The following is a 16,612-nucleotide window of genomic DNA, read 5'->3' as shown; positions in this document are numbered from 1 at the left end:
ATTATTATTATTTTAATGTAAATGCTAAAAAAAGTAAAATATCTCAAATAATATTTTTTAAACAAAATAAGTATCAAAATTTATCAACCATTTTTTTAATAATTTTCTTAGACAAATCGTATCTAATTTTCACAAAAAAATGATAATAATAATAATAATAATAATAATAATAATAATAATAATGAAAATATAAGATTAATCAATTATCTATTTATTTTATTCGAATATGAATATTTAAAATATTTTATTTTTTTTATTTGTATAAAATTTGCATAATTAAATGCCCATTTACAAGTAAAATTAGCTTTGGACGAATGGGATGTTTTGTACGCACTTTAATTTAACAAAAAAATATTTTATTTATTTTATACATTTATCCTAAAACACAAGAAAATATTAGGCAATTTACTCTATTAATTTAATCTTAAATTACAAACTCATTCATTGTTCAACTTGCATACTCAAATTTTGAATTAGAGAAAATGGATCATTTCTCTCAAGCAATTCTTACACTTGTTTCAATTCTTGTAGTAATTTCTTCCGTCTCCTACTTCAAATTTTTGTCCAAATCTGCATCAAAATTTCCACCAGGGCCATGGGGTTTGCCGATCCTCGGCTATCTCCCGTTCATCGGAACCAATATGCTCCGGACATTCTCCAATCTTGCGACCAAGCACGGCGAAATCTACAAACTCCATCTTGGCAATAAACTTTGTGTCGTAATAAACTCACCAGCCCTTGTGAAGGAGGTTGTCCGGGATCATGACAGTGTTTTTGCCAACCGGTCTGTGACGGCTGCTGCCTTTGCTGCCACTTATGGTGCAAAGGATATTGTCTGGTCGCCCAACAACTCCGAGTGGCGGGCTATGCGCAAAATATTTGTCCGGGAGATGATGAGCCATAGAAGCCTCGAGGTTTTGTTATACACCTACTTCATTTGAGTTTGAATTTATTTATTTTTTAAAAATAATATGGGATCGAGCGTAATAGTCTGCAAATTATACTAACAGAGTAATCCATACTACGCAAGCTCCGGATTAAAAAAAAAATAAATTATTGTTGACAATTCGAGTTTGTGTTATACACTTACTTTATTTGAGTTTAGATATATATATATTTTTTGATAACATAGGATCGAGTGTAATGGTTTACAAATTATACTAGTAACCCATACTAGGCAAAATATATTATATTTTATTGAAGGTCCTATATGTTCATCCTCAAAATACAAATCTTAATTTGTATATATTATATTTAATATATATTTTTATTTATAATATTGCATCAAAATTCTATATTTTATTGAAAGTACTATATGTTCATCAAGTATCTATTTAACTTACTTTAAATATGTATTTATTTAACTTTTTATTAATTTCAAATAAACCCATCAAAATACAAAACATATTTAAACGTAACCCAAATTTGACTTTGATATTTTGAAGAGATGAACCTAATGAATTGAATTTAAATTTGAAGTGGCCCAATATTATACTTCCTTCGTCCCTTTACTTTTTATTTTTTATTTTTTATTTTATTTTAGTTATAACATGGTTTTTAAAATTATATAGCTTTGATAATTTGTTTTAATATTTTATCTTTAGTTTTTATTTTAAATGATTTTATAAATTGTATATAAGAGAATAAAAAGAAGGAAAAAAAAAAAAAACCTCTGACACCTTTAGGTCCCACCTTCCCCACATGGTTCGCCTAGTGTGACTTGTCTTGTCAGACTTAGTTTATAGGATATTAGGTTCGACCGCGGGTTTACCCAGAAGGCACTCGAAGAATAGCGATTTCATATTCCCATATTATATCAAAAAAAAATTGTGTGTAAAAAAGAAAGTATACAAATTGTGGACATTCCAAATTATAAAAAGTAGTAAAAGATTTGAGACAAAGTAAGTACATTATTGATTTATATTTACTTTGATCTGTTGAATAGCTCTCTTACACTCTTCGCAAAAATGAGATGAGGAAGTCTATTCGACGACTATACGAGAATGGAAGAGCACCGGTGCATATAAATTTGCTAGCATTCGAAACCCAACTTAATGTACTAACCAACTTAATGTGGGGTGGACTACTTCAAAGGGAAGACGAGGAAATTATTGGAAAGAAGTTTCGCGCAATCATACCTAACCTTATTGATGCAGTCGGAAAGCCAAATATTTCAGACTTCTATCCATTTCTTGCAAGATTTGACATTCAAGGAATAAAAAGAGAGATGGAGAGCTATTTGTGGAGTTTGGATAAGATCTTTGTCGACGTCATTGCAAAGTATAAGAAGTTATCGAGAGGTGTCGTGGAAGAAGGGAAGAAAGACTTTCTTCAAATCTTGTTAGAGTTAAAGGAGAAAGAAGAAGATTCGATAAGTGACACACAACTCAAAGCCTTGTTGTTGGTATGCTTAACTTCATGATTTAAACAAATTAAAATTGATTGTTTCTTTAATTATTGATTTTGGTGCCACACTATTTATCTAATATTTTACTTCCAAAATCATCAAATCAAATATAAAAATTTCATTTAATATATTAGAAAAGAACACAAGTTTTCATTCTAAATTTTATATTAAACACTGATTTATATAAACATTATTTCAATTCAAAATTTTATTATTGTTAAACCGACACACTGTAAAAGTTTAAATTAATAGGATCACGAATCATTCCATATACCTTATTTAATTTTAAATATGAGTCGCGTGCATGAATGATGTTTGTTGTAATATTTGTTGCATCGACTCTTGTGGATCGTGTAGGATCTCGTTACAGGAGGAACCGACACAACTTCAACTACGACGGAGTGGGTACTGGCGGAGCTCATAAACAACCCTATGGTGATGGAGAAGGCACAAAAGGAGTTATCGGAGGTTGTAGGATTAGAAAACATTGTCGAAGAACACCACTTGCCCAAGCTAAAGTACTTAGATGCGGTTCTTAAAGAAACATTACGCCTACATCCGGTAGTACCCTTATTGATCCCGAGATCGCCATCTCAGTCTTCCATAGTTGGGGGATACACCATCCCAAAGGACACTATGGTTTTCATAAATGTTGCCTACATTCAAAAGGATCCTCGTTTTTGGGATAGTCCGCGGGAGTTCAAGCCCGAGAGATTTCTAGGCAGCGAATGTGATTTCAGTGGTAATAGTTTTCATTATCTTCCATTTGGATCGGGGAGACGGATATGCGTTGGCCTACCCTTGGCGGAGAAAATGCTAATGTATTTTCTAGCTTCACTTGTGCATTCTTTTGACTGGAAATTACCGAATGATCAGAAACTTGATATGTCGGAGGCATTTGGGATAATGTTGAGGAAAAGTAATCCTCTCATTGCCATCCCTTATCCTAGGTTGTTCGATTCGAACTTATATATGTAAATCTATGTCTTTCTAATGAACATTTTTCTAGTTTGTTTACTTTATGTATGTATTGTTAAGCATGAGTTATATATATATAACGTGAGAATCCAACTTAATTGGGTTGGGTCTGACGAGTCTTCCTCAAGTAGGGTCCGGGTCGAGTCAGTCCAACATATTTTGAATTTTAAGTCGGTATTGGATATTAAATACATTATTGAGTCGGGTCTTGGGATTGCTTAGATCCTACTGAATACATTATTAGTTATTTTTTATTTTTTTTAATAATTTGCGAATCAGGCCGATCGATTAAGATACAATACGCATTTTCAACTGAAAAGACATTTAAGTTTTAAATTTAGACAAAGATGTGTTAGTATAATTTATGGAGAATTTGAGCATATTTCAATCTATTTTCAAGATATTATTTTACTATGAATCTATTATAATCTAATTTGATTTTTCCTCCTAACATATAACATCATACATTAATTATTTACTATTTTACATTTTAAGCATCATACATCAAATAAATTTTAATTTACAATACAATTCTCAAAACACAACTATATATTATTATTATTATTATTATTATTATTATTATTAGTACTTGTCAACTTTCATTTAATAGACTACATGTGAAAAATAATCATCTATTTCATTTTCTATTGCTTCTGTTAGAAATTTTGGGGAAAAATAATGAGATTATTTTATTGATTATCAAAATAAGGAGCCTATATAGACTCAAATCTAAGTAATCTAATCTATGAATAAAATCAAATCTTAGATATATATCTACTAAATCTAAAACTGAATATCTCAACAGCCTTCAATAATTTTGCATTGTCATATTTTTGTATTATTATTGTGTGAAGTCACACTCGTAGGTGTCACAATAATTGACGTGGAAAGCCCCCTCCCCCCTCCATCCCTAATCTTTGTTTTGAAAATTTTAAAATAGGAAAAAATTAATATTTAATTTGATAATTTTTTTTTTAAAAATTAATGTAATATTTTAAAAAAAATAAAATAAAATAATAACAAAACCCCCAAAGTCGAAATTTCTTACTCCCTCCGCCATGCAAATGTTGCTCATTTGACCGGATACAGATTTTAATAAAAGTGAGTAATAATTGTTAATTTTTTCTTTTATAGTAAAAAACAGTACAAAAATGGAATGATTTTTTTACTTTAAATTTTCGATGATAAAAAAAAAAATGAGTATAGATTTAAACGACGGAGGGAGTATTATTTGTTGCCCGATTGCATAGAAACTTAAAGACTGGTTGTTGGGGAGTTTTTATGGCTGGGATACTTAGCCCCCCACCTACACCCACCCCTCGGGGGTCATACTTATGAGATCACAGCATTTGGATGATCTCAGCTCCACCAACATCATATCACATGGGTGTGTCCAAAAAATTGTAAAAAATATCTCTTACGTATATTCAATTATTATTTTTATCTTTTATTTATTTTGCTGGCAAAATATTCTATGCCTCTATAAAAGTCGTCATTTCTGTCATCCGGCCGCTCATAAAACAGATGTCGTATGAACATCACAAGCGGCCAAAAGACAGAAATGACGATTTTTGTAAACGTGTAGGATATATATTTTACTAGAGAGATAAATAAAGAATAAAAGTGATAATTACGAAAATATTTTTTGCAATCTTCTGTGGGTGCGTATATATATATATACATTGTGAGATTTTTATACATAGACATTGCGTATATATATATATATATTGTGAGATGATGTTGGTGGGATCGGATCACCCCGATGCTGATGATCCCGCCATCCCGTGGAAGGAGCTCTCGCCTAGGGTCTATTTCTGTTAAGGAATTCATAGCTTTCAAGATAACAACATAAAAATATGCATAAATTTGAATGACAAAAAAAAAAAAAAAAAAAAATTATTATTATTGTATATATGGTTTTATTTATATAATTATTTATAAAATAATCTATAATAAAATATATCTTTTAATAGTGTTTACTTTTAAAATATCTTATTTTATATTTTCATGTATTAAAAAATTTAATATTTAAACAATATTAAATATTATTTTTATTACTTTTAAATAAATAATATTTTATATTAAATTTTAATATGGAATATTAAATTATCGGGGTCCTTGATTTATTTTCGCCCCGGACCCGTAAATGTCATGGACAGTCAGAGAGTTGAGGATCCTTAATTATTTGTTTTTAAAGCATTTTTATTATTTATGAGTTTTGTTCGTAGAAAATATTAAATTAAATATTTATTTTTATATATTTTATTAAAAATTGATAACTATTTAAAATATCATATCAATAATTATATATATCATATTAAATAATTATTCAATTTTAATTTTTATAACGCAAAACTCAAATTTGTTTGCGCATCATTTATTAATAGTTTCTTTTTGAAAAAAAAAATCGTGTTGGATAAAAATATTACATAAGAAAAATATTTACTCAAAATATCACATTTAGTATTTATTAATGTCACTTCAAACTAATTTTTATTTAATATCTTTAAATTTTAAATCAACCCAAACTCGAACGATTTCAAAACATATCTCAACTCAACACAAATTCGACTTTGACAATTTGAAGTGATAAACATCTTGAAACAAAATTTCAATATATTTCAATATTATGCATCCTTCCTCCTAGTTACTTTTTCTAGTTTTAGTTTTAGCATGGGTTCTTAATTAGATAATATAATTTTGATAGGTTTCTTTTTTTTTTTTTTTTTTTTTTTTTTTATCTTTACTTTTTGTTTATAATGACTTGTAAATTGCATATTAACAGGTTAAAGGAAACCGACACATCTACAACTATGATAGAGTGGGCTATGGCGGAGCTCATGAACAACCCTACGGTGATGGAGAATGCACAAAAGGAATTATCCAAGGTTGTAGGATTAGACAACATTGTCGAAGAACACCACTTGCCCGAACTAAAGTACTTAGATGCTGTTCTTAAAGAAACATTACGCCCACATCCGGCAGCACCCTTTTTGGTCCCAAGATCTCCATCCCAATCTTCCATAGTCGGGGGATACACCATTCCGAAGAACACCATGGTTTTCATAAATGTTGCCTACATCCAAAAGGATCCTCGTTTTTGGGATAGTCCACAAGAGTTCAAGCCTGAGAGATTTCTAGGCAGCGAATGTGATTTTAGTGGTAATAATTTTCATTATCTTCCATTTGGATTGGGGAGACGGGTGTGCGCTGGCCTACCCTTGGCGGAGAAAATGCTAATGTATTTTCTAGCTTCACTTGTGCATTCTTTTGACTGGAAATTACCGAATGATCAGAAACTTGATATGTCGGAGGCATTTGGGATAGTTTTGAGGAAAAGATTTCCCTCGTGGATATCCCTAATCATAGATTGTTCGATTTAAAGTTATATATGTAATTGTATGTCTTTCAAATGAATTTCTTTTTCTTTTCTTTCTTTTTTCCAGTTTCATTACTTTATGTATATACTGTTGAACATAATTTTTTTTTTTTTTTTTTTTCGATTAAGTTAGCGTTGTCATCAGAAAATTTCAATCGGCGGCCTACTAAGATGTTGGGCTAGCTAGATGAAATGATAAGTAGGGTTCCCGAGCTAACTCAAGAAAATTTTATGGACGAGCTCTTGGGCATGGCTAAGCAAAGAGGGCTATTGATGAGGTGCAATTTCGTATTACTTCAAACTATAGAAAAGCTAAGGATATATCGTAATTTTGGGGACCGAGAAATACTAATACTAAAAAAGTATGCAAAAATTAAAAGGTAATTGTGACACTTGCAAAATATATTTTGCTAGAGTAACAATAGTGATGATTAGACATATATATACAAGATAATTTTTTGCAAATTTTCCGTTTTATTTTTAATAAAAATCAAGATAGAAGATTCTATTGAATTTATATGTACACAATCTTATAATTATATATATAACTATATATTTTGCAAAAAAAAATATCACATCAAACAAATATTTTATTCATAAAATCAAAATATAATTTTATAAATTATAAAATGAATAAATAAAACCGTACATTAAGAACTCACGTTCAACAAAACATAAATAAAGTAAACTGACAATTCATTAGAACGACATAAATCTACATATATAAGTTTGAATCGAACAACCTCGGACTAGGGATGGCAACAAGGGGAACACTTTTCTTCAAAACTATCCCGTATGCCTCCGACATATCAAGTATCTGGCCATTCGGTAATTTCCAATCAAAAGAATGCACAAGTGAAGCTACAAAATACATTAGCATTCTCTCCGCCAAGGGTAGGCCAACGCATATCCTTCTCCCCGATCCAAATGGAAGATAATGAAAATTATTACCACCAAAATCACATTCGTTGTCTAGAAATCTCTCAGGCTTGAACTCTCGTGGACTATCCCAAAAACGAGGATCCTTTTGGATGTAGGCAACATTTATGAGAACCATGGAGTCCTTCGGGATGGTGTATCCCCCGATTATGGAAGATTGGGATGGAGATCTTGGGACCAAAAAGGGTGCTGTCGGATGTAGGCGTAATGTTTCTTTAAGAACGGCATCTAAGTACTTTAGTTTGGGCAAGTGGTGATCTTCGACAATATTATCTAATCCTACAACCTCGGATAACTCCTTTTGCACCTTCTCCATAACTATAGGATTGTTCATAAGCTCCGCCATTGCCCACTCTGTTATAGTTGTAGTTGTGTCGGATCCTGCTGTAACAATATCCTACATGATCCACAAGAGTAAGCGCGACAAAATATTATAACAAATATTATTTACGCGCACCCAAATCGTATTTAAAATCAAATATGGTATATATGAATGATTCTTGGTCCTGTTAATTTAAGGGGGTGTTTCTCTAAGGTTTGAACTTGAGTTTGACGCTCAAGAATAGTAAAATTTTGAATTGAATTTTTTCTTCCGTCATCTAATTGTATGTTTATTTGACCAGCACAAGTTTTAATAAGTATATAGTAATTGTTATTTTTTTTTTATAGTAAAAATAATAAAAATTGTGTAATAATTCTTTACTTAAAAAAGAACGAAAATATTTTCTTATGACAACAGAAAAAAATGAGCATAGATTTAAACGACGAAAAATGTAGTTTTTAATGTAATGCATATTTTTTATTTAATATATTACACAAAAAAAATATTTCATTCAAAATTGATAAATATTTTATTTGAAAAATTGATAAATAGTGCAAGAACAAAACCAAATCTTAAAGAAAGTCTTCTTTTTTTTTTTTTTTCAAAATATGCAGTGATGAAGCATACCACCAACAAGGCTTTGAGTTGTGTGTCATCTATCGAATTTCCGTCTTTCTGCTGCAACTCTAACAAGATTTGAAGAAAGTCTTTCTCTCCTTCAACCTGGACACCTCTCGATAACTTCTTCTTATACTTTGCAATGATTTCGACAACAATATTATCCAACTGCCGCGAATAGGTCGCTGTCTCTCTTTGTATTCCTTGAATGTCGAATCTTGCAAGAAAGGGATAGAAGTCTGAAATATTTGGCCTTCCTATCACATCCGTAAGCTTAGGGGTGAGCGCGCAAAATTTCTGTCCAATTAATATTTCCTCGTCGTCTCCTTGAAGCAACCCACCCCAAAGCATATTCATCATTACATTAGTCGTGGTTTGAGATGCTAGCAAACTAAATTCAACAGCTGCCTTCCCATTCTTGTATACTCGTTGAATGGACTTCCTCACTTCGGTCTTGCGAAGAGTGTAAGAGAGCTATTCGACAAAGTAAATATAGAAGTAAATATATATGAACAAACAATTAATACACTAATTTTATCTCAAACCTTTTACTATTAGTTTTAATTTAGAATCATTAAAAAAAAATATCAATTTTGTAACGAAATTTTTTCGTTCCTAAATTCACGTTTTTTCATTATTAATGATATTAGAGACCGGATTAAGATAAAATTAAGTTACCAACTTGAAATTTAGGGATATAATTCCGTTACATATATACTATTTTTTTTTTTTTTTTTGTAGTGAATGTCCAAATTATTTACAATTCTTTTTTTTCCTTTTTTACCCGTTTAAACACAATTTATTCAATTATTATAAAAAAGTAAAGATTAAATTATAAAAGAATTATCAAAGTCATATTATTTAAAAAATCTTACTAAAACTAAAACTAGAGAATATTGTGAAATATTGAATTAACTTTTGACTTATTATTTGTCTATAGAAAGTCAATTTAAGGTTTAGATTGATTTAAAGTGACGTGAATAAATATTAAGTTGACCTTTTAAATTTAATATATATTTTTGATATAACTATCGAATATGATATATATATTTTTTTTTAAAAAAAGGAAATTATTAATATATGATGCGCAGACCAAATTAAAAGGATAAAAAGTAAACAGAATTGAAGACTCTTGTTGGATGTGTGGAGGGATATTTGAGTTATGCATAATAAAATCTAAATTCAAATAAATAGTAATATAATATTTTTAGTATAAAATTAATTTTTAGTGTTTTATAAAAGTTAAAATATAAAAATATAATTTGACATTATTTAAGAAACTTCTTTTGTCAGCCCTACGAGAGTGACATTTGAGGCAATAATAATACATTGATATCAATATACATAATTATTGAAGCAAGAACAAAAAAATAAAAATAATAATATATAGTTGTATTTTGAGAATTGTATTCTAAATTAAAATTTATTTGATGCATTCTTTGAGTGTAAAATATTAAGACTCTTAATGTATGTGGTTATAGTTAGGAGGGAAAAATAAATTAGAATATACTCGATTCGTACTTGAAATAATATCTTGAAAATAGATCGAAACAAGCTCAAATTCTCCATAAAATGTACTAACACATCTTTGTATAAATTCAAAATTTAAATACGTCATAAAAAACAACTATTGAATGTGTCCCATAAGAGATGATCTGACAATGCGGGGTGAATTTATAACTATCGATATGATTTCCAGGTAATTGAAGACTATGAATTTGTTCTTCTTAATAATTTTTCCCATGGCGCATTCCTAAAAAAATTTAAAACATTATATACACATTCATCATTTTTATATTCCTTTACAGAATTTTCTATATCTCACGTATAAATAGTTATACGGACTTTCATCTTATATAATAATAAAGAAAAATAAAAAAACCTCAAGGCTTCTATTGGCCATCATCTCCCGGACGAATACTTTTCGCATTGCTCGCCACTCGGAGTTGTTGGGAGACCAAACAATATCCTTTCCGCCGTAAGAGGCAACAAGGGCCGCGGCAGGCACATCCCGGTTGGCAAAAACAGCGTCATGATCCCGGACAACCTCCTTCGCGAGGGCCGGTGAGTTAATCACGACACAAAGTTTATTGCCAAGACGGACTTTGAAGATTTCGCCGTACTTGGTCGCAAGATTGGAGAATGTGCTGAGCATATTGCTCCCGACGAACGGGAGATAGCCGAGGATCGGCACACCCCATGGCCCTGGTGGGGATTTTGCTGCAGATTTGGACAGCAATTTGAAGTACCAAATCGAAGATATTACTACAAGAATTGAAAGTAGAGCAAGAATTGCTTGAGAGATCAATTGATCCATTTTTGTCTAATTTAAGTTCTTGAGTTCTGCAAATTGAACAATGCACAAGTGTCTATTTAAAGGCTAAATCAATGTTCAGGTTTCATAAAACAAAACAAAAGTTAATTTTTACATAATTCATGTTTGTGTCAAATCAAAATTTTATTTGACACGATTTTTAATATCTATAATATATATTATATTTATTTATAAAATGTCGGTATTTAATATAAAATATTATAGGGAAAATTACAAAAAATATCCCACACGTATACCTCGTTATCACGTTTGTCCTGTATTTATTTCTCTGGCAAAATATATCCCACATGTTTTCAAAAGTCGCTATTTCTATTCTTTGACCGCGCGGGCACGTGGTGTGAATTTCACGCGCGAGAAAATGACATAAATAACGAATTTTGTAAACATGTGAGATATATTTTGTCCAGAAGATAAATACAGGACAAAAATGATAATAGGGTATAAATGTGAGATATTTTTGCAATTTACTCAAATATTTTTAGTAATTGTACTATCTATTTAATATTACAAATATTCATTCAGTTTACAATATATTAAACAAATGTCGTTACAATTATATTATACATTACTAATAAGGTTAGTTTACTCTTTTTATATTTATTTCTACTATATCCTAATTTAATACTAATATTTCGAAAATTCCGTACAAAAAACTAATGTATATATAGATATGAGACGAAGAGAGTATCACACTTTTCAAGGGTATGTTCACTTTGTGTGTATGTTTGGGTGTTTGGATTTTGAGTTGAGATTTGAATAGTAAAAATTTTGAATTTGAATAGTTGTATGATGTGATATAAATAGGTCTTGATACGATATTTTGAATGTAAAATTAATTTTTAGTATAATATAAAAAATTAAAAATAGATGTTTGATTTGATGTTTTTGGGGGAAAAAAATTGGATGAATAATGTAAATCCAATCCAATGCCAAATCTATAATGTGTTCTCGATTTTTGTAAATATCCAACTGTTTATTATTATTATTATTATTATTATTATTAGTCATGCCCAATGAGTCGTACATTTTCTTTCGAGATATTTAAATAGTTTTAATTATTAAATAATTATTTGATATATATTATTGTATTTTGGGTAAACTGATTTTTAATCCCGTAACTGGACTCCCTTATCGCAAACTAGTTCCATAAGTGAAAATTTTCGCTGTTTTAGTCCTCCGGCACCGGAGACGTCCGCGTGGCTCGCCGGAGGTGACGTGTCCGCCAGGTGTCCCGCCAGGTCAGCGACACATGGCGGACACGTGGATTTATTTATTTTTTTCAATTTTTTTTTATTTTTTTAAATTAAATCAAATTAAAAAATTAAAAATATATAAATAAAATTAAAAAAAATTAAAAATATTTTAAAAAATAAAAAATAAATAAAAAAATCCACGTGTCTGCCAGGTCAGCGCCAGGTGTCGCTGACCTGGCGGACACGTCACCTCCGGCGAGCCATGCGGGCGTCTCCGGCGCCGAAGGACTAAAATAGCGAAAATTTTTCACGTATGAGACTAGTTTGCGAGAAGCTCCACTTACGAAACTAAAATGATAAGAGGGTCTAGTTGCGGGACTAAAAAACAGTTTAGCCTTAGTATTTTTATTTGATTCGACTTTTTCTAAATATATTAATTTTGAATATAACTACTAAATCACTGTCTCATCTATATATATTTAAGTTAAATGAATAAACAGAATTTATTTGTTTTAAATCAATAATAATATTTCATAAAAAATTAATACTATTAGATATGCAAAATCTATGGCACATGGCACCTATTTTTTTGGTACAATTTTAAATTTAAATTTATTTAATTATTTTTTCATTATTTAGTATTATAAAATTTTTATATAAAATATCATAATTCATTATTATATATTTTATTAAAAATACATAAAATATCTTATATTGTATGATTGCCTAAAACTCTCTAACGTTACTGTAAAATATATAGAATATTTTGTTTTTCATCCCAAAGTAACAACGACTAAAGATCATTGGCCGGTTATATAAATGACTTTGTTTTTTCAGACAAGAGTAAAAAACTAAATAAAGAAATAAATAAACCTTCAAATAATCTATTTAAATCTTTTAATGAATAGAAAACTATATTAGAAAGTTTACAAAATATATTTGTATGCAATATCAAGTCATATGTACAATAGATAGGTGATTCATAGAAAGTTTAATAAAAAAAAAATTCACCTAATTTATTAGATAAGAATGAAAAAAAAAAAAAAAACTATCAAACTTATTTTATGTTATTAATAATTTATTTATATTTAACACAAGATCCTCATACTAGAAAAATAAAAGAAAGATATTTTATGCATAATTTATGCAAGCACAAGAAAGCCTTATTCAATAAATAAAATACATAAGCCGCTGTTACCAATACGTACCCATCATTATTAGAGAAACTCAGTCATTATTCCAAAACAATATGTACCTATCTGATATCATATCGGATGCTGAATGATTGTCTCACCTAAAAGTTCGAACTATTAGAAAAATTCACTCATTATTCATATATCCGCAAACGGGAGTTCCAACATAGATGATGATTGGATGACAGTTGGAGTATATTATATACCCGATTTGTTTTATATATATTGTCTCGTTTTATTATTTATGTCCGTTTTAATTCAATTAGCTCACTATTATAAATAATTATATCATTATCAATGCTGATGTTAGCTATAGCGGAATTAGGATTTGACGAGATAGGGCTAATTTTTATAAAATTTGAAATAACATAATCTATATTAATTATAAGATAATTTTATTCTTTGAGATGTTATATTTTTAAAATATTGTAAAATAACAAACTACAAAAACATCATCTACATATTGCAATAGTTATTTTAAATCTACAAAAACAAAATTATCGCAGATTGTTTATTTATAATACATTTTTGGTTTAGATTTATTTTAACATTTTTTATTTTTATTAAAAATTAATTTTATATTGAAAATATGTATTGTTAAACTGTATCGTTATTATTTAGTAATATTGATTGAATTAAATTATTATAATTTGAGTCTATAGATTTTGTCTCATACCTAACCCTTATTTTTATTATAAATAATATGAAATTTTTGAGGTTTTTAAAATAATATTACAACCCACAATATATATTTATTACCAATATAATATCAATAGTTCTTAATCTCGTCCAACTGTATCCCAACTAATTTTGGACAGAGGAGTATTAGTCATCCTAAATTCACACACATATATATATATATCTATATATATATCATATGACATACAATTACTCCCTCCATCGCGGTTATTATATCTGTTTTACCGTAGACACGAGAATTTAAGAGGGATACAATTAATAAATAATTAAGAATATATTAGTAAAAATATTTATTGTATAATAAAAATAATTTTAGATTAAAATTAATTAGTCGAATTAAAATTAAAAAAAAATTATAAATTAATATTTTTTAAATAAAATTAAAGTATATAATTCTTTTAAAAAAAATAGTGACAAGATAAGTGGACCGATAAAAATGGAAAAGTGAATAAACGGAGAAAGTATAATTTAATATTTTATTACTTATAAATAAATTATCTAAAAGTCAACCATTAATCTTATTTAAAACAAAAATGTGTGTTTGTTTGAAGAATTTTAGTGGATTTTTACTGTTTATTTTATTTTTTTTTTCAAAAATATCAAATCAAATATCTATTTTTTATTTTTTTATATTATATTAAAAATTAATTTTACATTCAAAACATCACATCAACACCTATTTATATCGCATCATACTACTATTCAAATTCAAAATTTTTACTATTGAAATCCCAACTCAAAATCCAAACCCCATACAAACACACTCTATAATAATAATAATAATAATAATAATAATATATATATATATATATATATAATCAAATTTAAATTTTGAAAGAACAAGCCAATAAATATGTTAGATATGTGAACAATTTTAGCCCACGTAGCATAAAGAAACTCCACACACCATATCATGTTAAGGAGATATCTTCGGGGTTTGGATTTTGAGTTGGGATTTGAACAGTAAAAATTTTGAATTTAAATAGTTGTATGATGTAATATAAATAGGTGTTGACGTGATATTTTGAATGTACAATTAATTGTTAGTATAATATAAAAAATAAAAAATATAAAAAAATAAGTGTTTGATTTGATTCAAAATTTTTCGACATGTGAACAATTTTAGCCCACGTAGCATAAAGAAACTCCAAACACCATATCATGTTAAGGAGATAGTATGTTTGTTCGGTAGTTTGGATTTTGAGTTGGTATTTGAACAGTAAAAATTTTGAATTTGAATAATTGTATGATGTTATATAAATAGGTGTTGACGTGATATTTTGAATGTAAAATTGACTTTTAATATAATATAAAAAATAAAAAATATAAAAATAAGTATTTAATTTAATATTTTTAAGAAAAAAAATAGGATGAATAGTGCATTTTAAATCCAATGCCCGAAACATTGGGTACCCATTCCAATGGTTGAAATTGCCCTTACTGACATTTGAATTTTTGACATGTAATTATAGCCAAAAGTTGGAGGGAAAATAAGGTTGTCAAACTATAGAATAAATGTTCATACAATTATCACAAAACATGAAAATTACGAGTCGTATGGAGAAAAATTCTCCCTAAATAGAACTCTTTCAACGCGTCGCATATTATCCGACACATTAATGCAAATTTTTAGATAATATAATTTTGATAGTTTTTTTTTTTTTTTATGATTTTATCATTACTTCTTCTTTTGTGTAATGATTTTATAAATTATATTTAAACAGACAAAATCGAAAAAATTGTAAATATTTTGGACATTCTAAATTAGAAATAATAGTAAAAAAATTAGAGATAAAATTAGTATAATTTTATTTTGATATATTTACTTTGTTGAATAGCCCTCTTACGCTCTTCGCAAGAATGAGGTGAGGAAGTCCATTCGACGAGTATACGAGAATGGAAAGGCAGTTCAAGTGGAAATTAGTTTGATAGCATTTCAAACTGAGATTAATGTAATAACAAATTTTTTGTGGGGTGGATTGCTTCGACGAGAAGATGAGGAAATAATTGGAAAGAAATTTCGCATGATTATCCTTAAGCTTAGTGCTTTGTTCGAAGGCCAAGTATTTCAGACAACTATCCATTTCTTGCAAGATTCGACATTCAAGGAATACAAAGAGAGACGAAGAGGTATTTGCAGCAGTTGGATAATATTTTTGTCGAAATCATTGCAAAGTATAAGAAGAAGTTGTCGAGAGGTGTTGTGGAATAATCTGTAAGTGACACACAACTCAAAGGCTTCTTGTTGGTAAAAGTTGATGGTCACGCACTATTTAAAAAAAAAAAAAAAAAAAAATTCATTTCAAAATTATCAAATCAAATATTACCTCCATCCGGCTTTAAGGGTCTCATTTACTTTTTGCATGTTGATCTTTAAATATTAATTATTATATCAAAACGTACAAAATTACAAAAGTACTTCCATTAGTATCTTATAATACTAATAGAATATCATTTGTACAAAAAATTATACAAATATAAGGATATTTTTAATGTTTAGTACAATGACGCAAAAGATAAATATGACTCTTAGAGGCGGACGGAGGGAA

At 28.6% G+C, this 16,612-nt stretch overlaps 2 protein-coding genes and 1 pseudogene across 3 annotated transcripts in view; 2 read left to right on the top strand and 1 right to left on the bottom strand.

Annotated features, from left to right (window-relative positions):
- Positions 1-404: 404 nt before the first annotated feature.
- LOC127250737 (cytochrome P450 76C2-like) overlaps positions 405-16,612 on the top strand; it is a 33,051-nt pseudogene continuing 16,843 nt past the window's right edge.
- Positions 6,006-6,836, top strand: LOC127250741 (cytochrome P450 76C2-like). Its single transcript, XM_051274169.1, has one exon. The coding sequence runs from the start codon at positions 6,145-6,147 to the stop codon at positions 6,766-6,768; it is 624 nt and encodes a 207-aa protein (XP_051130126.1). The 5' UTR covers positions 6,006-6,144; the 3' UTR covers positions 6,769-6,836.
- LOC127250732 (labd-13Z-ene-9,15,16-triol synthase, chloroplastic-like) overlaps positions 7,337-16,612 on the bottom strand; it is a 30,782-nt gene continuing 21,506 nt past the window's right edge. Inside the window, exons 1-3 of one of the 2 annotated variants that reach the window (XM_051274154.1) lie at positions 10,526-11,003; positions 8,653-9,117; positions 7,337-8,100 (exon numbers count right to left, since the gene is read on the bottom strand). In XM_051274154.1, coding sequence (XP_051130111.1) covers positions 7,480-8,100; positions 8,653-9,117; positions 10,526-10,960 — 1,521 coding nt within the window. In that variant the 5' untranslated portion in view covers positions 10,961-11,003 and the 3' untranslated portion in view covers positions 7,337-7,479. Of the gene's footprint in view, positions 8,101-8,652; positions 9,118-10,525; positions 11,004-16,612 lie in introns of those variants that run through there. The other variant, XM_051274155.1, reaches the window with a different exon arrangement.

Source organism: Andrographis paniculata, unplaced genomic scaffold (assembly GCF_009805555.1).
Source record: "Andrographis paniculata isolate CXL003 unplaced genomic scaffold, ASM980555v1 Contig37END, whole genome shotgun sequence".
NCBI classification, from domain to species: Eukaryota; Viridiplantae; Streptophyta; class Magnoliopsida; order Lamiales; family Acanthaceae; genus Andrographis; species Andrographis paniculata.
The sequence above is the reverse complement of the archived record's forward strand: the minus strand, read 5'-3'. Positions and strand labels throughout refer to the sequence as shown.

What these genes read in the sequence shown, in the direction of transcription:
- LOC127250741 (XM_051274169.1), top strand. Translation starts at nt 6,145, where the DNA reads ATGACTTGTAAATTGCATATTAACAGGTTAAAGGAAACCGACACATCT.